At 35.8% G+C, this 25,067-nt stretch overlaps 2 protein-coding genes across 9 annotated transcripts in view; one reads left to right on the plus strand and one right to left on the minus strand.

Annotated features, from left to right (window-relative positions):
* PDCD4 (programmed cell death 4) overlaps positions 1–13,949 on the plus strand; it is a 29,172-nt gene extending 15,223 nt beyond the window's left edge. For all 3 annotated transcript variants that reach the window (XM_024121616.3, XM_007112101.4, XM_024121615.3), the window contains 7 exons: positions 1,261–1,482; positions 3,029–3,126; positions 4,072–4,186; positions 6,757–6,864; positions 8,481–8,591; positions 9,263–9,402; positions 13,471–13,949. In XM_024121616.3, the coding sequence (XP_023977384.1) occupies positions 1,261–1,482; positions 3,029–3,126; positions 4,072–4,186; positions 6,757–6,864; positions 8,481–8,591; positions 9,263–9,402; positions 13,471–13,531 (855 nt within the window). In that variant the 3' untranslated portion in view covers positions 13,532–13,949. The remainder of the gene's footprint in view (positions 1–1,260; positions 1,483–3,028; positions 3,127–4,071; positions 4,187–6,756; positions 6,865–8,480; positions 8,592–9,262; positions 9,403–13,470) is intronic.
* A 706-nt stretch (positions 13,950–14,655) lies between these two features.
* Positions 14,656–25,067, minus strand: part of BBIP1 (BBSome interacting protein 1) — an 18,518-nt gene continuing 8,106 nt past the window's right edge. For all 6 annotated transcript variants that reach the window (XM_028481138.2, XM_007112104.4, XM_007112105.4 and 3 more), the window contains exons 3-4: positions 20,665–20,735; positions 14,656–15,935 (exon numbers count right to left, since the gene is read on the minus strand). In XM_028481138.2, the coding sequence (XP_028336939.1) occupies positions 15,769–15,935; positions 20,665–20,735 (238 nt within the window). In that variant the 3' untranslated portion in view covers positions 14,656–15,768. The remainder of the gene's footprint in view (positions 15,936–20,664; positions 20,736–25,067) is intronic.

Here is a 25,067-nt window from a genome sequence, read left to right on the forward strand (position 1 = left end):
GGCTCAAGGCACATGGGCTTCAGTGGTTGTGGCATGCAGGCTTCAGTAGTTGTGGCACGCGGGCTTCAGTAGTTGTGGCTTGTGGGCTCTAGAGCACAGGCTCAGTAGTTGTGGCGCGTGGGCTTAGTTGCTCCGCGGCATGTGGGATCTTCCCGGACCAGGGCTCGAACCCATGTCCGCTGCATTGGCAGGTGGATTTTTAACCACTGCACCACCAGGGAAGCCCCACAAATGTGTTTTTGAAGCATAATTTGTATGGGAACATTTACTGTGTTACAAATTGTTTGTAAAGTAAATCTAAAAGGGTAAAATAAAATTATTGGTCTAGTTCAGTAGTTTAGTATTACCGACTTAAAGTAATAAAATTGCTTCTCCATAGAAGACTTTTATAATTTAGATTCCTTTAATTCACACTGGGTTTTCTTGGTTTGTCTGACAATATGAGGTTTGATAGCTTTGAGTTTTTATAGGAATAAAACCAAGTATTTGTTCAGCTTACCTAACTGGTGTCCTTGTTAGTAGTCGTTACTCTGAGTAACTTAGTTACAAGTTAGTCTCTGTGGTCATACTGCCTATATTCCACTTCCAACCTGGGCACTCCTCTGGGTGCCCTCAGCAAATACTTAATTTTTCTGTGCTTTGGGTGTGGTGAGTATGATGATAATACCTCCCTCAAAGAGTATAAACTAAAGTGTTGTTATAATTCCTGATACACTGTAAGTGGTCAGTAAGTATTAGCTGCTGCTATTATATTTTTTAACAGAAAATTTTACTTTATCCTGGCATTTAAAACAATAATCCCACTTAAAAACAGTGGTTTAAGAACTCATTTTAAACTTTATATGAAAGTATAAATATTTGGGTGAAGAGAGTATAAACAGCTTATGATAATGTAAAATGAATTTCCCTACAAATGCTCATAAAACACTATTTCTAGAAGTAATAGAGTATAAGGCAGAGGGTTAGTTAACTCCTAACACCAAACTTAGCAATACTATGTAGTTTAAGAAACTATTTTAGGTGTAATTCACATTCTTGATTTTAGTGATGTTCAGACAGTTGAAGCTTGACTTAAAGTGGATCAGTATTTAACTTATGTGTAGAAAAAGATGGAGTTATCTTATCCCCAAATTTTGAGTGCTTCTCTGATTTTTTCCAGTCGAGAGAGAAGGATATATGGGTAATATCTTGATTTTTTTCAAAAATAAAATAAATTGAACTATAGGCAGTGACATACTTTTTTTTTTTTTTTTTGAATAGGAAATGCTAAGAGATTTAAATCTTGGCGAAATGAAAAGTGGAGTACCAGTGTTGGCAGTGTCATTGGCGTTGGAGGGAAAAGCTAGTCATAGAGAAATGACATCTAAGCTTCTTTCTGACCTTTGTGGGACAGTAATGAGCACAAATGATGTAGAAAAATCATTTGATAAATTGTTGAAAGATCTACCTGAATTAGCATTGGATACTCCTAGAGCACCGCAGGTTTGTATGATTCTTCCTCTTGTTCATTCTCTCCGTCTACTTCACTTGCAAGTATAGAACTAATACATACTCCTAGGAAATTTTATTAGATGAAAGAAGAAAAACTGGCCCATATTCCCTGTCAAACAAAGATAGCCCTCTAATGTTTTAGTGTATTTTTCCCTAGCTGTTTCCACCCCTGTAACATAGTTTTCATCACACTGTAATTTTATATCTTACTTTCCCCCCCATGCTCTGTATAGTTTTTAGGTCATGTTTTTTTTTGCTGTCTGTATATTCTCTATTACATGTAGTTAAGATGTTTCATGAGCTAGGATTTTTTAAAAATGTAGATTGTTATAACTGAGGATTGAGTTTGCTTCACTAATGTTTATTATAAAAATAATGATAAATAAGATTGTTCCCTTTTGTAGCTTTGTGGGGAAATAGAAAATTCATGACTTATGTATGCTTTTGTTTAGATTCTGTTCAAAGCCTTTTACTTTTATTAGATTTCATACATGCTGACACTATAATATGACTTTCTGGTTTGAAATTGAAAATGTGTGAAATCCTTGCTATTTACCTGAGCAAAGTTTTAAAGCAAGGTAGGAGCACTTTACTTAAACATTAATTTAGGAATAGAGTGTAGGTAGGTTAACATAAATGCTGTTTCTGTTATACTTTCCTGTGACAGACAGTAAGTAGTCTGTGTCAGTATTGAGCTGTGGTTCAAACATGAATTTTTTTTATACCAATACCCATACTTTAAAAAAATACTGTACATAAGTTAATAGTCATTATAGAAGTTTTGAAAAATAAAAGCCAAAAGGAAGAAAGGCCAGCAAAAATAACCACTGTTAACATTTTGGTGTTTAAATCTTCCATTCTACTTTTTGTAGGTATATATCAGTGTATGGTTTTTACATATCCTTACGTTTTGTGTTTTAATAAAAAGTGGAATCATACTGTATATGCTACTTGGTAAACTTGATTTTTCTTACACCATAAAATGTGGTAAACATATTTGGCCACATGGTGTACCATCTTACATATATACCATTCAACCACACAATTACTGTTAGACACTAAGTTGTTTCTAGTTTTTTTAAGAAATAATGCTATGAACATACTTTCAGATAAATATTTCTGAACAACTTTTCCCCCTCAGATAAATTCCTTTTAATCAAACAGTTTTGAGAGACCATAGTCCAATTTTTTTTCTTTCCAGAAGAGTTGTTTCTCTTGACTATTAAGTCATTGACTTAGCAAGTATTTTTGATTATATGCTATGTTTCAAGCAGTGTGCAACGTGATGGGGATTCAGTAGTGAGCAAAACAGATATTTTATGCCCCCATGGCTTTTAACTTGTAGGTTAAGATGTGGGAGTGTATGCCGGGCATAAACAGTAGGTGCTAAATAGGTTTTTTTTTGAATACTCCAACATGTCTTAGGTATTGACTGTGTAGTTCAACCAGTCTTCATCATTTATGTTTTCAGAAATTGTGTCCTATAAAGCTTTATTTTAGATTTTTTTATATAGCTCTTTTTTTTTTCTTATTATAGTTGGTGGGCCAGTTTATTGCTAGAGCTGTTGGAGATGGAATTTTATGTAATACCTATATTGATAGTTACAAAGGAACTGTAGATTGTGTACAGGCTAGGTAAGTAAATTAATTTTCCTACTTAGACTTTCAAAATAGGGGAAAGTTCTACAGGATTCTGTTGAAATGACACTTGAATTAATCAGACTTTGTGGACACCTGTTTGTCATTTTTGTGTACTCTTTACCGTTAAAACAAAATTGAGAGATTCTTGACATGATGTAACAGAAAGAAGACAGTACTATAATGCAGAAGTTCTGGATTTTAGCTGAACTGTTAGCTACCTTTATGTCAAGCCACTTTTCTCTCGGTCTCAGTTTCCTTATTTATAAAATGAAAGGATGGGACTTGGAATGTTTTTTAAGGTCCCTTTAGGTTTTAATATTCTGTAATTATTTAATATTCTAATAAGATAGACAGTATTAACAAAGCCCTATTTTCAATTTTATATTTATTTGCTATAGAAATCTTAGGAAATAATGTTTTTCACTTTTGTTCTTTGGTATAATTATAAGCTAAATGTGATATTTGGGAGTTATGCTCTATGATTTTTCATAACTTCCTGGAAACTTAGACTTGAACTTAGCCATGTCTTAGGTTTTCACAGGTATAGATACTATAATTTTCTAGGACTACTTCAGGTCAGAGTGGAATGGTTGCCCTGGTGGAAAGGCAGGGATCTATGTAAAAGTTAGTTTTAGGTGAAACGTTCCTTCTCAGGCTAGATCAGTAATTTTGAAATAACGTTATTAGACTTTTGTTGAGCGAGAAATGGAAATGAGTGAGAGAATATTAATATGAGAAGCAACTTTTTTTGTTCCCAACTTTTTATCTTGAAAAATAGTTTTTTAAGAGACTTCTGAACTTCAGGTTGCTTTTATGTTATATGAAAGCTTTTAGTGTATATGGGTTTTTTTGCCCCAACTTCATCCGTAATTTGGTCAATCTCAAGCATGTCCATATGTCAAAATTAACTTTTTTTTTTTTTTTTTTTTTTTTTTGTAGAGCTGCTCTGGACAAGGCTACCGTGCTTCTGAGTATGTCTAAAGGTGGAAAGCGCAAGGACAGTGTTTGGGGCTCTGGAGGTGGGCAGCAGTCTCTTAACCACCTTGTTAAAGAGGTAACTACTGGGCATTGTCTTTAGCTTAATTTATATGTATTCTTTAGGGAAACAAACTGCCCTCTAGCTGATATTTTTGTGGGCAAAAATTAATTTCAGTTTTACAGCTGCAAGTGGAAAATGGAATAATCCTTATATATTTGGCTTTATGCCCTTTTGCTATAAATTATACAATAATTATATAGTCATTATTAAATTTTTATGGTTTCTCTGACTTAAAAATAAGACTGTGTTAAGTTAAAGGGGCTTTCATGAGTTAAAGGGGTTTTCGTGAAGAATGCTGTGTAGGAACCTCAAAGGAATACCTAAAGTCTTTTTCTTGGAATTAAAAATTTTTTAGACTGTTGAAGTAAGAGTTTCTGTTTTGTAAGTTATTCAATAAATGTCCATTTTTATAAGAGCAGTTTGAAACTGGATGGTCTTAGATTGTAAGTTATGCATTATGAACACTAGAGTAGATCAGAGTGGTAGATTTTTGTAGGGAAGTTCACTACCTGTATGCATTCTTTAAAAGAAAAAGTAATTGGTTTTTGCATTAATACCAGATTTATTCTCTATGGATTTTTTTTTCTGGCAGCAAAGTGATATTCTATAATAAGAAACCAGAAAAAGTAGTTAATCCTATTTGGAGATTTTTAAGAAAATCAAAAGATTTATATAGTACATGTGCTTCTGATTTTTGAGTATAATCTTTCATGTGACTATAGTTTTGATATTTAATAAATATTTTAATGATATGTATACCCAAGTTTGAGTGTTAAGGAGCTCAAAATATTGTTAGAGCTTTGACCAGTTTTGTTTTTATATATGTTAAGGTAGATGAGTCGGTGTTTGTAATGTCATGATTGCAATATCTGTTTTTAAAAAAATTTTTAAGTTATTACAAAAATTGAGGTATAAAAACAGTGGAAATACCAGAGCAGTTCAGGAATAAAATGAAATAGAAGGCATCTAAGTTGGAAAAAAAGTAAAACTATCTCTGTTCCCAGATGACATGATCAGTATACAGAAAATCCAAGTGAATTCTCAAAAGAAACAAAAACACCAAACTATTATAAATGAATTCAGCACAGTTGCAGGATACAAGATCAGTGTACTGAATTTAGTTCTAGGCCTTCTGTACACTAGCAATGCAATGAATGGTCTGAAATGAAATTAAGAAACAATTGCATTTGTAATAGCAGAAAAAAGATTAAAATACAAAGGAATAAATTTAACAAAAGAAGTGCAAGTCTTGTGCACCAAAAACTGCAAAACACTGTTGAAAGAAATTAAATAAGGCTTAAATAAGTAGAAAGATATCCCATGTTTATGGACTGAAAGACTTAATATTGTTAGGATGATAATGCTTCTCAAAATTAATATTTTGAGAAACTGCCAAACTGTTTTATGGTATGTGAATTATCACAACAAAAAAAAATGGTCACGATAAATATTGAAATAAAGCTACCAATATATGAGTTTGAGGTTGACATTATTTGGATATTCATTTATTTTACATGGAAGGATGAGTTGGACAGAAAGGACTTTTAGAAATATATACATGTATTTATAATTTATCGTTCTCAACAATGCATGGAACCCAATGGGAAACATTTAAATACTTTAAGTTAATAACAAAGTTAAAAAACTAAGTGATGTAATTTAAATAATAAATATATTAGCTTATAATTATAAAGTGAAAATACTTTATTCAAGTAACATGCTTTAAATACTTATTTTCCTAAAGCATGATAATAGGAATTATTCATCAAGATGTATCCTGTTGATCAAATTTTACTATACTTTTAATGGAAATACATTGTAGAAGTTGGAAGTAGAACATACTTAAATGAGATTTCAATCAGCCAATATTCATTGAGTGTCTGCTAGGTGCAAAGATGATTTTAACAGGCGATGTATAGGGGAGAACATTCCTTGCTGAAGTTCTTGTGCTGAAAAACTTTTTTTCTCTGGAGCCATAGATGTTCTTATGCAACTTTCAACAGGAGAGTCAAGACTTGCCTCCTTAGCTATAACTGGAAGCTGAATTACTGACGAACGTTTTAAATAATGGGCCTCAAATCTTCAGTTGTAGAGAAAAGAGAAAATTGCTTTGGAAATCTTTGCCCTGTCTAGTAAAGCCCTATTATCTCTCATTTTTGGCTCCCACTTAACGTCATGCTGATGCAAATGGGTTTGCGCCACTTTAAAAATTCATTTTGAGACTTTCAGTTAGTGCCCTCTGGTGGTATTTAAGGTCCCTTGTTTTACAGGGAGCATTGAAGCATTATGGTCACAACTCAGGCCAAACACATCTTAAGTCTACTCGTCGATCGCAATGGATTATTGAAACACACCGAAACACTGAATTCCCTTCATGACTATGAACCATTTAAAATTTGGGAATTTGCTTTTTAATTATTAAAAAATTCTTTTATGATAGTGTCATGTCAAGACTATTCTTAGACAACTGTTTGTGACCTATTTATCATGTACTGTATTGAGATGAGTGTAAATAAATCCTTAGGCAAAACAGAATTTTTTAAAAATCAAGAATTCTAACACATCTCAATCTTTAAATCTAATAGATTGATATGCTGCTGAAAGAGTATTTACTCTCTGGAGACATATCTGAAGCTGAACATTGCCTTAAGGAACTGGAAGTACCTCATTTTCACCATGAGCTTGTATATGAAGTAAGATTACTTTGACATTGCAAAAAGAATTATTAAGTGTTCCTTTTTGCACCACAGTGACTTAATGCTTCTTTAATAACATACATTATTGTTTTCTTTTAAAAATTTTAATATTAAGGGGGAGAGGGTTTTACAATTTTTTCTTTTTTTATCAAGGTATAATTTAGAGTAAAATATACTCTTTAGCTGTGCAGTTCAGTGAATTTTTGACAAATGTATCAAGTCACATAACCACTATCTCAGAATATAGAACATTTCCATCACTTCCAAAAGTTTGGGGCTAATCTGCTCCCCTACCACTATCATCTCCTGGTAACCACTGATCTAATGTTTGTCCCTATAGTTGTGCCTTTCCCAGACTATCAATCATATAAATGGAATCATACTGTGTGTCTGACCTTCTTCAGGTAGCATAATGCTTTTAAGATATTTCCATGTCATTTTATGTAACAGTAAATTCGCTTTTTAGTGCTGGGTGATATTCCATTGAACAGACCTACCATATTGTTTCCAGTTTGAGTGATTATTAAAAAAAGCAGTCATAAATATTCACTCACAGGTTTTGTGTGGACATATCTTTTCATTTTTTCTTGGGTAAATACCTAGGTGTTGAATTTCTGGATCATACAGTAAGAGGTGTTTTTTTGTTTTGTTTTGTTTTGTTTTGTGGTACGTGGGCCTCTCATCTCACTGTTGTGGCCTCTCCCGTTGCGGAGCAGAGGCTCCGGATGCACAGGCTCAGCGGCCACGGCTCACGGGCCCAGCTGTTCACGGCATGTGGGATCTTCCCGGACCGGGGCACGAACCCGTGTCCCCTGCATCGGCAGGCAGATTCTCAACCACTGCGCCACCAGGGAAGCCCAGGAGTATTTTTAACTTTATAAAAACATTCATATTCATGATACGTACTTTCCAGATTTTTCCTTTATTTTATAATATCTTTATTAAAATAATGTTTTCATTCCAGAATATGCCCCCTCAACATATTGTATTAGGTATTTGGCAATATGTTAACAAAATGCATTGGCTTTAATTTCTATATAGCATCTGTCATTTTATCTCAGATAATGATAATGCTAGGAGGTTTGAGTTAAATGAAAAGTACTTAGATAATGTTTAGCATTTCTAGATTTAAATCTTAGCCTTGCACTTCTCATCTGTGTGCTTTTGAGTGATTCATTTTAACTTTTAAAGTATCAGTTTCCTCATCTTTATTTATTTATTTATTCATCCCCCCCCCACACACTGTATTTTATTTTTACAAGAGATAAATAAACTGACACCAAGCATTCATTGTAAATGGATGACCACAACTAAAGCAACAATGACTGCAATTACCAAACATGAAACACACTCATACTAAGTCATAATATTGACATTCAGTCCAGTAATCCTCCACTGCAACAACTCCTTTACTTTGCAGTGATAATTGATTTGTATATTTTTTGCCTCTGAGTCCTTGTGGGATTTTTTTTTATTCAAACAGAAAGTCACAAAAATTATAATCATTCTCATCTATACATATATATACGTATTAGAGATGAGATTTGATATATTTTAGGAGCAGTTTCTTATATGAAAATGAGCAATAATTCAATCATTTATTCAATTTTTAGGCCATTGTAATGGTTTTAGAGTCAACTGGAGAAAGTACATTTAAGATGATTTTGGACTTATTAAAATCTCTTTGGAAATCTTCTACCATTACTCTAGACCAAATGAAAAGAGTAAGTATAACATTTTGAACAATTTTTAGGCTTACATCTTAAATATATATGATTGAATACAGATTATGAATTGTCAATGAAATTTTCTTTTAGGCTTGTGTAGTAATATTATGCCTATATATATATATGTATATTTTAATGGTACTGTTTATGTTTGAACCTCTTATAGCCATTTCCTGGAAAGTAATAAATACTCCAGTATTTTTGAACCTATATTTTTAAAAATGTGATGTGTGTGTGTTCTTCCTCAAGAGTTCTAAGATATGATAATTTCTTTTTTATATCTAGAGAGAAACATGAATTTCTAACAAATTTATAAAGTACTTAATTTATTCCTATTTAAAATTGTATGCATTGTTATTAAATATTGGTGAGGTTCTTACTTGCCTTTTATTTTTTAAAAATGTAGTAAATGTATTATAGAGAAGTAGATGGGGAAGAAATGTGTCCAACGTCTAATGTCTTCCTGAAGCTCTTTTGAGAGAACAGTTTTAAAGAAAATATTCTGTAAAAAATATACTTACTCCTTGTGCTTTTCAAGGTTCGGATCTGACTGCAGTCTAATTATATGAACATTTGGCCTTAAATATAGATTGATAATAGTGATGGGTTGTATGGCATTATGTATTTTATATGGGCTAACAACTCTGCATGTAATTCCATTGTTTTAGGGTTATGAGAGAATTTACAGTGAAATTCCAGACATTAATCTGGATGTCCCACATTCATACTCTGTGCTTGAGCGATTTGTAGAAGAATGTTTTCAGGCTGGAATAATTTCCAGACAACTCAGAGATCTTTGTCCCTCAAGGTACTTTGTTTATTACTTTCTCAACATGAAATACTGGCTGAGGTGCTTGGGAGGGCTAAGCTAATTTTCTGTCATTCCAGCTGTGTCTGAAAAATAATAGTATCTTCCCTGAAGTCACTCATCAGTGAAAATCATCTGAATTTATGGAGAAACAAGGGTGAAGCTTATTTTGTTCTCTTCTAAATTTGTATAGGACTACCTCATGAAGCCGCAGTTCATTGCAAGGAAAATAATTTTGTGGAGCAGTTCTGTGTACCAGGCTCTGTTCTAAGTAGTTTAAATATTATTTCAGAGTAGATATCACCAGTAAGATGAAAAAATTGAGGCTTACGGCAGTGTAATGTACCTTTTCTAAGGTCACGGTAGAAGCCAAGGATGAATCCAGACTTTTTCTGGCTTTTAAGATCTAGGTTCATTCCTGTATTTCATGTGGGTTCCTTTTGCTCCCTCATAGAATGGAGAATTGGGACTGATTGGATTTTACGTCTCTAGAAAGTGTGTGTGTGTGATTCTTTTGGAGGTATTATATATGTGCTGGTAGGTTCAAACTCTTTAGGAGTCGATGAATTTTTTTTGTTATTGTTAAAGCTTATAATGAAGTTTGTATTGTAATAGATATAAAAGTTCAGCAACAGCTAACCTTCTTGTCTGGGTCTGTTTTATATTTTAAGTTTTTGTAATTTTTATCTAAAGAAGTTTCAGTCTTTATGTATTTTTATGTAAGTGCACTGTGAGAATTAAATCTCAAAAAATACTTCCTGATAGTGTCCTTTGCTCTACAAAGTTTAGAAGCCATTAAGAGAGAAGAAAAAGATAATGGTGGAATATACATTTTAATGGCTTTGATAAAAATGTTTGAATATGTAGATCTCTACTTTGGTGATAGCATCATTGATGTACTGATGTGCCAAGTGGTATACATCAGTAACAACTGTCAGCTTTGGCAAGGCTTTCTGCTACTTGCTGCTTCATTTCCAGCCTTGATCTCCTAATATTATAGTGTGAAGCCTTTATGTTCAGGAAAATATAGCTGGTTTACATTTAGACTTAGTATGAAAAGGGGTTAACACTTTGGCACTGGCTCTTTTAAAACGTTTTTTAGCCTCTATTCAAAAGTCTAACTAGTTATTTCTATTGTGGCTTTACTTTCAAGGATCATTTGAAGAGATGTCTAAACTTTCTATGTATTCCATAGAACTTTCACTTTTTATCTCTATCCTTTTGCTTATTTGGACGGAGTGCACATTTGTGTGTGACCTTGAATGCCTCTGTATATTGGTCTAGAGTCAGAGAATAATAAGGGCTAATCCTGCTCAAGTTCTGTTAAGCACTTACTGCTTTAGGCTGCTGTTCAACTATTCCTCTTGGGCTGCTGTCACTACCTGTAGCTAGTGTGTGGTTACATTATAGAGGAAGGTCTCTTGAGTTTGAAATAGCAGAAATCTCAAAATGGGGCAGGCATATGGGACTTCCCTGGAGGTCCAGTGGTAAAGAGTCTGCCTTACAATGCAGGGGACGTGGGTTCAGTCCCTGGTCGGGGAACTAAGATCCCACATGCTGCGGGGCAGCTAAGCCTGCACACCACAGCTACTGAACTCGCGTGCCTCAACAAGAGCCCGCGTGCCGCAAGCTACAGAGCCCACGTGCTGTGGAGCCCGCGTGCTGTGACTACAGAGCCCATGTACCCTGGAGCCCGCACGCCACAGCTACAGAGCCGATGTGCTCAGAGCCCACAAGTCACAACTAGAGAGAGTAAACCCGCATGCCACGATTAGAGAGAAGCCTGCGTGCCACAATGAGAGAGAAGTCTACATGCCGCAACGAAGACCCAACACAGCCAAAAAAAAATAAAGAACATAAATAAATAAAATAAATAAATATTTTTTAAAAAGGCACATATACTGGAATTAATTGGACTGTTTTTCCACATTCAGGTTATGGCTTTTCTATATTTGAGAAAAAAATCAAACATTTTTAAACATAGATATTTTGATAGGTTCTGTAGCTCTAGTTTGCATAATTCCCAGTCATGTTGGTGTTTCCTATTTGGTTCAGTGTTTAGCTTTCAAATAATATTAATGACATAGAAGAAATAAATACAGGCATACCTCATTTCATTGTGCTTTGCAGATGCTGTGTTTTTTACAAATTGAAGGTTTGTGGCAACCCAGTGTTGACAAGTCTATTGGTGCCATTTTCCCAACCAGCATTTGCTCACTTTGTGTCTGTGTTACATTTTGGTAGTTCTCAGTATTTCTAACCCTCCACCAGCAAAAAGATTAATGACCTGTTAAAGGCTCGGATGATTGTTAGCAGTTTTCAGCAATAAAGTAGTTTTTAATTTTGATATGTACATTGGGTTTTTAGACATAATGCTTATTGCATACTTAATAGGCCACAGTATTGTGTAAACATAATTTTATATTCAGGAAACCAAAAAATTCATGTGGTTGCTTTAATGTGATATCACTTTATTGTGGTGATCTGGAACTGAACCTGCAATAATTTTGAGGCATGTTTGTATTAAATTTCCAAACAGCATAATAATGTTTGCCTTATTTATATTTAAAATTTTTTTTTTACATGACTTCATTTGGACAGTGAACTTATTTCAATCATCAAGCTTTTATTTAACTAAAAACTGCTCAGATTAAGCAGTTCATTTGATATGTTCTAGGATATGTATCAGGCAGTCTTTTCAAAAGACTAGAGGCATGCTGACTTTAAAAAATTTAAATGACAATACACCCCTTCAAAAATTAATGAATAACCAAAAAAGATGAAGTTTTAAATTCTTTTAGTTGACTGTAGTCAGAATTTGTTTTCATGTTTGTGTTTTTTTTTTTTACACCTTTATTGGAGTATAATTGCTTTACAATGGTGTGTTAGTTTCTGCTGTGTAACAAAGTGAATCAGATATACATATACATATATCTCTTCCCTCTTGGTGTCTCCCTCCCTCCCACCCCTCTAGGTGGTCACAAAGCACCGAGCTGATCTCCCTGTGCTATTCGGCTGCTTCCCACTAGCTGTTAGTGTTACATTTGGTAGTGTATATGTGTCCATGCCACTCTGTCACTTTGTCCCAGCTTACCCTTCCCCCACCCCATGTCCTCAAGTCCATTCTCTTGTAGATCTGTGTCTTTATTCCTGTCTTGCCCCTAGGTTCTTCATGACCCTTTTTTTAAGATTCCATATATATGTGTTAGCATACAGTATTTGATTTTCTCTTTCTGACTTACTTCACTCTGTATGACAGACTCTAGGTCCATCCACCTCACTACAAATAACTCAATTTCACTTCTTTTTATGGCAGAGTAATACTCCATTGTATATATGTGCCACATCTTCTTTATCCATTCATCTGTTGATGGACACTTGGGTTGCTTCCATGTCCTGGCTATTGTAAATAGAGCTGCAATGAACGTTGTAGTACATAACTCTTTGAATTATGGTTTTCTCAGGGTATATGCCCAGTAGTGGGATTGCTGGGTCATATGGTAGTTCTATTTTTAGTTTTTTAAGGCTTACCTTTAGGTCTTTAATCCATTTTGAGTTTATTTTTGTGTATGGTGTTAGGAAGTGTTCTAATTTCATTCTTTTACATATAGCTGTCCAGTTTTCCCAGGACCACTTTTTGAAGAGACTGTCTTTCCTCCATTGTATATTCTTGCTTCCTTTATCAAAAATAAGGTGACCATATGTGCATGGGTTTTCTACCCTGATCAATTGATCTATATTTCTATTTGTGTGCCAGTACTATACTGTCTTGATTACTGTAGCTTTGTAGTATAGTTTGAAGTCTGGGAGCCTGATTGCTCCAGCTCTGTTTTTCTTTCTCAAGATTGCTTTGGCTATTTGGGGTCTTTTGTGTTTCCATACAAATTGTGAAATTTTTAGTTCTAGTTCTGTGAAAAATGCCATTGGTAATTTGATAGGGATTGCATTGAATCTGTAGATTGCTTTGGAAATTAATGAATAACCAAAAACGATCAAGTCTGAAATTCTTTTAGTTGACTGTAGTCAGAATTTGTATCTGTTTTCATGTTTGTGTTCTTTTCGTTGCAGGGGCAGAAAACGTTTTGTAAGTGAAGGAGATGGAGGTCGTCTTAAACCAGAGAGCTACTGAATATAAGAACTCTTGCAGTCTTAGATGTTATAAAAAAAAAGTATATATATGAATTGTAAGAGTTGTTAGCACAGGTTTTTGGGGGTTTTTTTTAGCACTTGTTTTGGGTACAAGGCATTTCTGAAAATTTGTAAACTTACATTTAAGGGAAATTTTTAAAGGAAGTGTTTTTTCTTTTCCTTTTTTTTTTTTTTTTTTTGAGCGTGTAAAGGAGGGACAGAAAAGTAACCACTTCTTAAGTGGGATATTCTCATAAGCTACCCTTTTTAAGTGCCATGTTTATGACATAATCATTCCAAGTTTTGCATTGATGTCTGACTGCCACTCCTTTCTTTCAAGGACAGTGTTTTTTTGTAGTAAAATCACTGGTTTATACAAAGCTTTATTTAGGGGGTAAAGTTAAGCTGCTAAAACCCCATGTTGGCTGCTGCTGTTGAAATACTGTGCTTTGGGAGTAAAAAAAAAAAAAAAAAAAATTTCTTTGTCTTAAAGAATTTTAAAAAAATGTGTTAGTTAAGAGACTTATTCATCTTTCCAGGGAACATATTGCTCGGTCTTAAAGACTAGACAGTTAAGTAAATGGTGGCTGGAACATCTATTTTTCTACAAAACTGGATGAATGAGCCCAGTTCTAGAAGAATGTATGACAAAATAAAACGTGAAGCAGTGTTGATTCTTTATTGGGAGTACATTTATTTTAGGGCTTTTAAAAAACATTTCATACAACATATTTTAAATCATATAAAAGAGCATATTTGATTGAACCTAGTGAATTTTAAACTTTGCTCCTAGCAAACTTCTAAATCTTTTTTTTTTGATTTGTTTATTTCTTTATTTATTTTTGGCTGTGTTGGGTGATTGTTTCTGTGCGAGGGCTTTCTCTAGTTGTGGCAAGTGGGGGCCACTCTTCATCGCGGCACGCAGGCCTCTCACTATCGCGGCCTCTCTTGTTGCGGAGCACAGGCTCCAGATGTGCAGTCTCAGTAGTTGGCACAGCTCATGGGCCTAGTTGCTCCGCGGCATGTGGGATCTTCCCAGACCAGGGCTCGAACCCGTGTCCCCTGCATTAGCGGGCAGATTCTCAACCACTGTGCCACCAGGGAAGCCCCCCTAGCAAACTTTTAAAACAAGAGTACAGTAGTAAATAAATTATTTTAATATTATACTTGGTGGGAAATACTTGCACACTTACCTGTTTTTGATCTTATCTAGAGCTTAATGAAATTTCTAAAACATATATACCTTTCATAATTCTTAAATTTTATTACCGAGTAATGCTTGTGTTACAAAAAATTATTCTTCAAAGACTCAATAGTTTTACATTTACCCAGTGTCTGAGAAAATAGTTACCAATAAGTAACAATTATCTAAAGAATGATCACATTTCTGACCTCTTTTGCAGAGCCTAAATACTCAGCAAGGCCTCAAGGTCCATACTAATTTAAATTGTCTGATACTGACTGCAGCAAACCAACCAAGAATTATATTCAGAATTCACAAAGGTATTCTTAGAACATACCCATTACAGGTTTAGCTACGGTCTTTTAGAATGAAAACTTCCAATTTTATGTTCATATTTACTTCATGGGCTCTTTCAAGTCCATGTTAATTTCCATTTTTAGGTTTTAAAATTGTGTTTGATACCTGGAAGACAAAGGTGGCCAGGTAAGTCCTTAAAATCAGTATAATTAAAAGCTTAGATAACTACTGGATAGGTGAGGGTTTCTTAAACATTAAATTTAAGAAATACAGTTTTGTCATTACTAGTAGCATCAGTTGGTCAGGCAGGATAGCCTTAAATGTGTCATGACACAAAATTCTTCAAATTCAGTTTTTAATAAACAACATTTACAGGATTCTGACAATAAAAGGTGCATTTACTCATGCCTAAGAATGTTATCTAGAAAATCGATAGTAACAGGAATGGTGAACAATAATTTGCAGTTCTAAAAACTTGGGTTAAAATAAACCAAAATCTGGGTTCAAAGTTTTAAAATTGCTTCTGTTCAGCACAAACCAGAGTGTTTAAATTCACAATCCAAGTTTTATTAATCTTGGTTATTTTTTTATTATGGGAATAAAATCTGTTTTCTTAATACATACTGCTTTCAGCATACAGATGCAGGTTATTTTCTAGCTATTGTTAATACTTTCAGCATACAGATGCAGGTTATTTTCTAGCTATTGTTAATAATAAGGAAGGTGTAGGGTGTTCTGCGGAAGTGTTAAGTTATCATTCAGTGATTTATTTGCGGTTGTTCCTTTTCTGCCATTTCCTGTTGGCGAATTGTATTCTGTGCTGCTTGCTGCATTTTCTCCAGTTTTTCCAGAGTCAGAGATTTTAGGGGTAAAAGTTTGGGTTTACACAGCACCATTGTGGTTATATCTTCTACAGACAACTGCCCTAAAGTTTAAAAAGAAATAAGAATTGGAGTGAGATAACACAGCTGTTTGGTGGTTTGGATTTGCACCTAGAATTAAGGTCTAAAAACTTAATCCATTGACACTGAAAAAAATCTCTTGTTCTCATAGTTCCCCCCTCAGTGTATCTTCAGTATAAAAATATAAAAGCAACATTTACCCCACAGCATATCTTCAATATAAAAGCAACATTTAATACTAGGGAGTTCATAAGGTATTGAATTTTCTAAGATCCTAAGCTACAATGAGACAACTTTTTGTGTCAAATGTTTAATCTCAAAAAAATTTGGAAAAAATTTGGGGGAAATACAATGTACATAAAAATAAGAGGAGGAACAAGATGGCATAGTAGAAGGACCTTGAGCTCACCCCCTCTCATGAGCACACCAAAATCACAACTAAATGCTGAACAACCGTCGATAAAGACTGAAACCTATCAAAAAAGATATTGTACATCCAAAGACATAAGGCAGAAACCCAATGAGATGGCAGGAGGGGCACACTTGCAATAGAATCATATCCCATACCCCCCCAGGGTGGGTGACTCACAAACCAGAGAACAGTTACACTGCAGAAGTTCTCCCACAGGATTGAGAATTCTGAGCCCCATGTCAGGCTTCCTAGCCTGGGGGTCTGGCATTGGGAAGAGAGCCCTCAGAGCATTTGGCTTAGAAGGTCAGTGGCACTTGAATGCAGGAGCTCCACAGTACTGGGGGAAACAGACTCTCCACTCTTGGAGCACACACACAAGGTATTGTGTGCCCTGGGACCCAGGACAAAAGTGCAGTGACTTGATAGGAGCCTGGGCAAGAGGTACCTGCTGGTCTTGGAGGGTATGCTGGGGAGGTGTGAGGTGACTGTGGCTCTCAGGACATAAAGGCTGGTGGCAAACATATACAGGAGTACTCATCTGAAGGCTAACATCTTGCTTGGGACATTAGCAAAAACAATAGAAAAGATCATGAGACTAAAAGCTGGTTCTCTGAAAAGATAAATGAAGTTGATAAACCTTTAGCCAGACTCATCAAGAAAAAGGGAGAGGACCCAAATCAATAAAACTAGAAAAAGGAGAAGTTACAAGCAACTATATGCCAATTAAAAGGACAACCTAGGGGCCTCCCTGGTGGCGCAGTGGTTGCGCGTCCGCCTGCCGATGCAGGGGAACCGGGTTCGCACCCCGGTCTGGGAGGATCCCACGTGCCGCGGAGCGGCTGGGCCCGTGAGCCATGGCCGCTGGGCCTGTGCGTCCGGAGCCTGTGCTCCGCAATGGGAGAGGCCACAGCAGAGGGAGGCCTGCATACCACAAAAAAAAAAAAAAAAAAAAGGACAATCTAGAGGAAATGGACATTTCTTAGAAAAGTACAATCTCCCAAGATTGAACCAGGAAGAAATAGAAAATACGAACAGACCAATTATGAGCACTGAAATTGAATCTGTGATTAAAATACCCCTGAAAAAAGTCCCGGACCAGATGGCTTCACAGGTGAATTCTACCAAACATTCAGAGAAGAGTTAGCACCTATCCTTCTGAAACTATTCCAAAAAATTGCAGAGGAAGGAACACTTCCAAACCCCTTCTATGAGGCCACCATCAACCTGATACCAAAACCACAGGTATCACAAAGATACCACAAAGAAGGACAATTACAGGCCAGTATCACTGATAAGCATAGATGCAAAAATCCTCAGCAAAATACTAACAAACTGAATCCAATATATTAAAAGGATCATACACCATGATGAAGTGGGATTTATCCTAGGGAAGCAAGGATTTCTCAATATCTGCAAATCGGTGTCATATACCACATCAACAAATTGAAAAAAGCCACATGATCATCTCAATAGATGCAGAAAAAGCTTCTGATAAAATTCAACATCCATTTATGATAAAAAAAAAAAAACTCTCCAGGAATTGGGCATAGAGGGAACATACCTCAACATAATAAAGGCCATATATGACAAACCCACAGCTAACATATTCAACAGTGAAAAGCTGAAAGCATTCCTCTAAGGTCAGGTACAAGACAAGGATGTCCAATCTTGCCACTTTTATTCAACATAGTTTTGGAAGTCCTTGTCACAGCCATCAGGGAAGAAACAGAAATAAAAGGAATCCAAATTGGAAAAGCAGAAGCAAAGCTGTCAGTCACGGTTTGCAGATGACATGATACTATATATAGGAAATCCTAAAGACACTACCAGAAAAATACTAGAGCTCATCAATGAATTCAGTAAAGTCACAGGGTACAAAATTAATACACAGAAATTTGTTGCATTTCTATACACTAACAATGAAAGATCAGAAAAAGCAATTAAGGAAATAATCCCACTTACCATCACATCAAAAAGAATAAAATACCTAGGAATATAAACCCATCTAGGGAGGCAAAAGACCTAACTGAAAACTGTAAGACAGTGATGAAAGAAATCAAAGACAACACAAACAGATGGAAAGATATACCATGTTCTTGGATTAGGAGAGTCATTATTGTCAAAACCACTATACTATGCAAGTCAATCTACAGAGTCAATGCAATCTCTATCAAATTAGCAATGGCATTTTTCACAGAACTAGAACAAAAAATTTTAAAATTTGTATGTAAACACAAAAGACCCCAAATAGCCAAAGCAATCTTGAGAAAGAAAAACGGAGCTGGAGGAATCAGGTTCCCTGACATCAGACTATATGACAAAGCTACAGTAATCAAAACAGTATGGTATGACACAAAAACAGATCAATGGAACAGGATAGAAAGCCCAGAAATAAACCCACTCACCTATGGTCAATTAATCTACGACAAAGGAGTCAAGAATATACAACGGAGAAAAGACACTCTCTTCAGTAAGTGGTGCTGGGAAAACTAGACAGCTACATGTAAAAGAATGAAATTAGAACATTCTCTAATGCCACACATAAAAATAAACTCAAAATGGATTAAAGACCTAAATGTAAGACCTGATTCTATAAAACTCCTAGAGGAAAACATAGGCAGAACAGTCTTTGACATAAATTGCAGCAATATCTTTTTGGACCTGTCTCCTAGAGTAATGGAAATAAAAACAAAAATAAACAAATGGGACCTAATTAAAGGCTTTTGCACAGCAAAGGGAACCATAAACTAAACAAAAAGAAAACCTATAGAATGGGAGAAAATGTTTGCAAATGATGAGACTGACAAGGGATTAATCGTCAAAATATACAAATACCTAATACAACTCAATATAAAAAAACCAAACAACCCAATCAAAAAGTGGGCAAAAGATCTAAATAGATATTTCTCCAAATACATATGGATGGCCAAAAGACACATGAAAAAATGATCAACTTCACTAATTATTAGAGAAATGCAAATCAAAACTATAATGAGGTATCACCTCACACTGTTCAGAATGGCTATCATCAAAAAGTCTACAAATAATAAATGCTGGAGAGGGTGTGGAAAAAAAGGAACCCTCCTACACTGTTGGTGGGAATGTAAATTGGTACAGCCACTATGGAGAGCAGCATGGAGTTTCCTTAAAATACTAAAAATAGAGCTACCATATGACCCTGCAATCCCACTCCTGGACATATATCTGAAGAAAACCATAATTTGAAAAGATACATGCACCCCAATGTTCACTGCAGCACTATTTACAATAGCCAAGAACATGGAAGCAAACTAAATGTCCACTGACAGATGCACAGATAAAGAAGATGTGGTATATATATGTGCATATATATGTGTGTGTGTGTATATATATATGTGTGTATATATATATGTATGTATATATACACATACACAATGGAATATTACTCAACCATAAAAAAGAATGAAATGATGCCATTTGCAGCAATATGGATGGACCTAGAGACTTTCATACTAAGTGAAGTCAGAGAAAGACAAATATCATATGATATTGCTTATATGTGGAATCTAAGAAACATGATACAAATAAACTTACATACAAAATGGAAATAGACCCACAGACACAGAAAACAAACTTATGGTTACCAAAGGGGAAAGGTGTGGGAGGGATAACTTAGGAGTTTGGAATAAACATATACACAGTACTATATATAAAATAAACAACAAGGACCTACTGTATAACACAGGGAACTATACTGAATATTTTGTAATAACCTATAGGGGAAAAGAATCTGAAAAAAAGTAGATATATATGTATGTATAACTGAATCACTTTGCTATACACCTGTAACACAACATTGTAAATCGACTATACTTCAATTAAAAAAAAGAAATGGAAATACAACAACAACAACAAATACGTAGTAAAGTATGGTATTAACATGAATACTCAAATTACTGAATGTTTAACTTAAACCTTCGGCTTTTGTTACATTGTTTAATTTAGGTTTCTTTTCCCCCACTTTGAGACCTTATTTAGTATTATGGTAAATTATGGTGCTATTTTTTTCCACTGGAAAATCCTTATTGTAATCTGCAATCCTGAGTGTAACAGAATTTCTACATTTAAGAAACAATCCAACTGTCATTTTACATCCTTTTACTGGTGGGGGCGGGGAAGCAATGGATTACTCCTTTACAACCTACTCATGACAAAAGCATAGTAAAAGTGGAGAGTATGTGTGGTGTATACAACACAAAATAGTTTCAGATATTTAGCTATTGAGCCTGCTACATGACACTGCCTATTAGTTTTTAGGTTCCTACAATATTCTATGACCTAAGTATTTGTGACTTAGATACCTTGTTTTGGAAGAACTTCCCGGAACATCGACTTCATTTCTGCCATATCTGAATTGTTGGATAGTTTCTTCCTTCAATGAGAAAACAATTATTAGTATTATTCAAGAATGAATTCCCAAAGCTTATTGCTTGAGATATTTACATTGTAGTTTAAGAAAATCACAATTCCTATAGAAAATGAACTATCCTATCCTTGCATAATTTTCCCGTTAATTACCTGTGAGTCTTTTCATTGAAACAAGGTTGAGATAGTTCATATAAGCATGCAGATCTTGTCAACTTTCATAAGTGGTAGTGGTAATTGGAAGGCTGCATGTTCTAAATTTTTCCTCTCCTAGTGAAAATTGGGCTTAAGTTTTTCAGGCAAAGGTAAATGATCCAGTAGGTATCTATCCAGCTGAGGAAAACGAAAGGGATTTATGTGCAGCTGATAGCATCTCCCCTGAATGGTGGGTGATGTAAAAGACATGACCATTTGGGAGGTGGGGTAAGGCAGACTGTTAGGGAAAGGAGGAGGTAGTATGTAAATAACTGCCTAACATCCTCACTTCTTTCAGTAACTAACAGCCAGTTTCTACTTTAATTCCTTTGCTATGACAAAAAGCATCTTAAGGATCAGTTACTGGCTACACAGCTGCAATTTGTAAGGAAGCAACACAAACAGGTGAAATTGGCTCTTGAATACCAGAAGTGAGGTGTGCTCTGTTTATTATTTTCCTCTAATACAGAGATACTCTATGCTGAAGCACCAGTGAATACCCTCACATGAGTATTTTGTTATGAATATCCCAGCATATATGTCATCTCTGGCTGATGACAACCGTTCCCAGTGTTACATCCCAGTTTATGCCATGTTATATATATTCAAGGTGTTCTGGACTGTAACTTGTAGCATGACCCCTTTCCAGACCCCTTTCCAAACACAGATGCTTCTCTAGACAGTCCCACCCATTTTGTGATATTTCGCCATACTGATGCAACTCACTGTATATCTTTCGCAACATCACCACCACAGAAGAAAGATTATTTATAATGTGGTGATGCTGGCTTGGTGCCTGCCTTTACCACCCACTGCAAATTAGTTATAATCAGTGAAGCTGCTTCTGGTCTTAGTTATTCCCATTACCACTACTTTGACATTCCTAAAAAAAGCTTCATACTCTCCATCCACCAAGCCTCTTCCCCTTCTTGTTCAAATTCCTATTCTGGAAGATCTAAAGTTCCTGAGGAAGCTCTATCTGCTTTCCACAACTGTCATCGAAACTTACCCCTATACTGTTCTCTCTGGGAATGAAGATGAAGTAGGGAATGGACCAGGAATAAAGCAACTCATCACTACCTAGAATCTGAGATAAATGCAATATACAATTTACTCAGAATGCCCAGCTTCTCCTTCTGACACATTCTTTCCTTCTTGTTACTTAGGCCTGCCAGTGGTAACTAGTGATCATTCCTTTTTTTTGTTTTTTGTTGTTGTTGTTGAAGGTTAGTAATATTGCAGATCTCTGAATAGCCTGAATACAACTATAACAAACAACACTTAGACTCTCCGTTAAAGATAGCACAATGGGGCTTCCCTGGTGGCGCAGTGGTTGAGAATCCGCCTGCCGATGCAGGGGACACGGGTTCGTGCCCCGGTCCGGGAAGATCCCACATGCTGCGGAGCAGCTGGGCCAGTGAGCCATGGCCACTGAGCCTGTGCATCCGGAGCCTGTGCTCCACAACGGGAGAGGCCACAGCAGTGAGAGGCCCGCGTACCAGAGGAAAAAAAAAAAAAAAAGCACAATGAAAATATTCATTAGACCCTTATTTGGTACAAATCTGACATGATATGCTACTGAAAGGGAGGATAGACATAAACGTTGATGAACGTGAGAGAAATGCATAGCATCTAAGGATTTTTATATCACCAAATTTTTAATCACCAAAATGATAAAATGATGAAATACTTAAATCTTAGCTGTTTTAGAGTAGCAACTCTAGTTACTCAGAATTTAATCACTATCTTTTGCTATCTCTTCTTTATACCTCGAGGTTTCACATCCAAAATCTGGCTTGCGGAAAACAGTGAAGCTTGGTGCTCTACCAAACCTTATTTCTCTAAGCTTCCATTGTTACTGGAAAGGGTGTGGAGCCAAAGGCCTTGTAGGGAGTGGGCTGGGCCTGGTGTGGGGAAGATCAGTGCTGTCACTTGCCTGGGTGGAGTGTCTACTTTGCGAGGGTTGATTCTTGTTCCTAGGCCCCCCTAGGCATTGGCAGGAGAGGAACAGGAAGGGAGAGCTAAAATAAGCAAGGTGGTGGTTGGATGCCCAGCACTGCCAAGGCTACACTGTCTTGATAATCAACTGCCCAGGGAGCCCAGCATAGGAAGGAGCATTTATATCCTTCTCCAGGGGATCTGCTAATAGCCAAAAATGGGTGTTTTGCCTGGTGTGATGCACCCTAAGGAGTTGTGGCTACCCCTATTGGTACTTTCTAATTGGTAAGGTAAGATGTGTGTACCACCAGGGACAGATGGGCCAAAGAAGAAATATATCAGCTAGGGATGAAATTCATGTGTAGTATTCAAGTGCCACATCATTCTATTCAATAAATATGTGAGTGTCTACCATGTGCCAGGCACCATTCATTAGTGAACAAAAGAAAAAAACCTTTGCTCTTTCAGAGCTTACAGTCTAGAGTATGGGGAGAGAAACAAATAACATAATGGTAGTAAGTGTTATAGAAAATAAAATAGTTTAAGGGGATTTAGGAGGGCTGGGTGTTGTGGCGGTTACAATTTGAACAGGAAAATCATTATGGCCTCATTAAGAAAGTGAAAATCATTGTGGTCTCGTTTTGGTGTGTGTGTTGTATCTTTTGAGATTGCAAGAAAATCAGATGCCTGATAGTATTCAGTTAGGGAATGTATAGGGTAATGGGCACTCTCTATTGGTGGGCGGGTTTGTTGGTACAGCTTTTTTAGAGGGATAATTTATAGTATCTTTTAATATTTTGTAGTATCTACTAAAACTAAATATGCACATTTTCTTTGACCCAAACCTTCTACTAGTAATGCTCACTAAAGAAACAAAGCATGAGTGTGTAAAGATATAAGAATAAGAATGTTCATTAGGGCACTGCATTCAGGCACATGTCACAGGTCAAATAAATTACGGAATCACCATACCATGGAGTACTATGCCAGATTTTAAAATGATACAGATGGGCAAGCCATATTTTAAGAGAAAACATTAAATTGCAAAAGTAAAATAAAATTCCTACAGTAATAGAACCCAAACTTTTAATGCTTAGAGAATGCAGTGTCAATTAGTCACTTTTTGAAGCTTTTGGTCTGGGTAATTAGAAAATAATCTGCTGCTTCCCTCCCCCCACCAGTTTCTTTAGTTTGTAATTTCTCCCAGAGATAATGGTTTTGACGGATAATGCATTTCAAAATCATGATAAAGGAACCACACCTGTTGTAGCATTTGAGCTAGATGTCTAAAATTAACACAGAAGAACCTAGAGGGAAACCAAATCTTTGTCATGAAAAATTTTACTAAGTTGTTGGCGTGAGAGTTGAAAGGCATTTATGTCTAGGCAGGATTAGTACTTTTAAGTCAATCATATACATGTTGATAACATAAATTAGTCATACAACTTGGACAAGTTAGAAATCTCTGGGGAGATTTAGTTTGATAACGGAACTAGATTTACTTTGACAACCAAACTAAATTATGGGTGTGGGACTGGACAAGAGCACTAGAGTGTCCTTCTGAACCTTAAGAATGTGTTCAGTAGTCCTCAAATTTTATCCTTGCATAACCCTTTTGAAAAAACTAGGCAGAGAAATTAGGTACCCTTTTACACATTTCTAGATAGACATATAAATTTGTTATAAGTTTAAATTGTTACAAAGGATAAAATTTCCAGCATATTTAAAAATAACATATTAATCCTTAAAATATATATATAATATAATCAAAATATCATAGCAATCTGATAGCTACCATCATCCATTAATAAAAAAATGAAGAACTTAAAAAAAATTTTTTTTAAGATTTAATTTTATTTTTTTTTGGCTGTGTTGGGTCTTTGTTGCTGCGCGCGAGCTTTCTCCAGTTGCGGTGAGCGGGGGCTACTCTTCATTGTGGTGCGCGGGCTTCTCATTGCGGTGGCTTCTCTTGTTGCGGAGCACGGGCTCTAGGTGTGCAGGCTTCAGTAGTTGCGGCATGCGGGCTCCAGAGCGCATCAGTAGTTGTGGCGCACGGGCTTAGCTGCTCTGCAGCACGTGGGATCTTCCCAGACCACGGCTCAAACCTGTGTCCCTGCATTGGCAGGCGAATTCTTATCCACTGCGCCACCAGGGAAGTCCCAAGAACTCTTTTTTTTTTTTTTTTTTTTTTTTGTGGTCCGCGGGC

Source organism: Physeter macrocephalus, chromosome 20, assembly GCF_002837175.3.
Source record: "Physeter macrocephalus isolate SW-GA chromosome 20, ASM283717v5, whole genome shotgun sequence".
Classification (NCBI taxonomy): Eukaryota; Metazoa; Chordata; class Mammalia; order Artiodactyla; family Physeteridae; genus Physeter; species Physeter macrocephalus.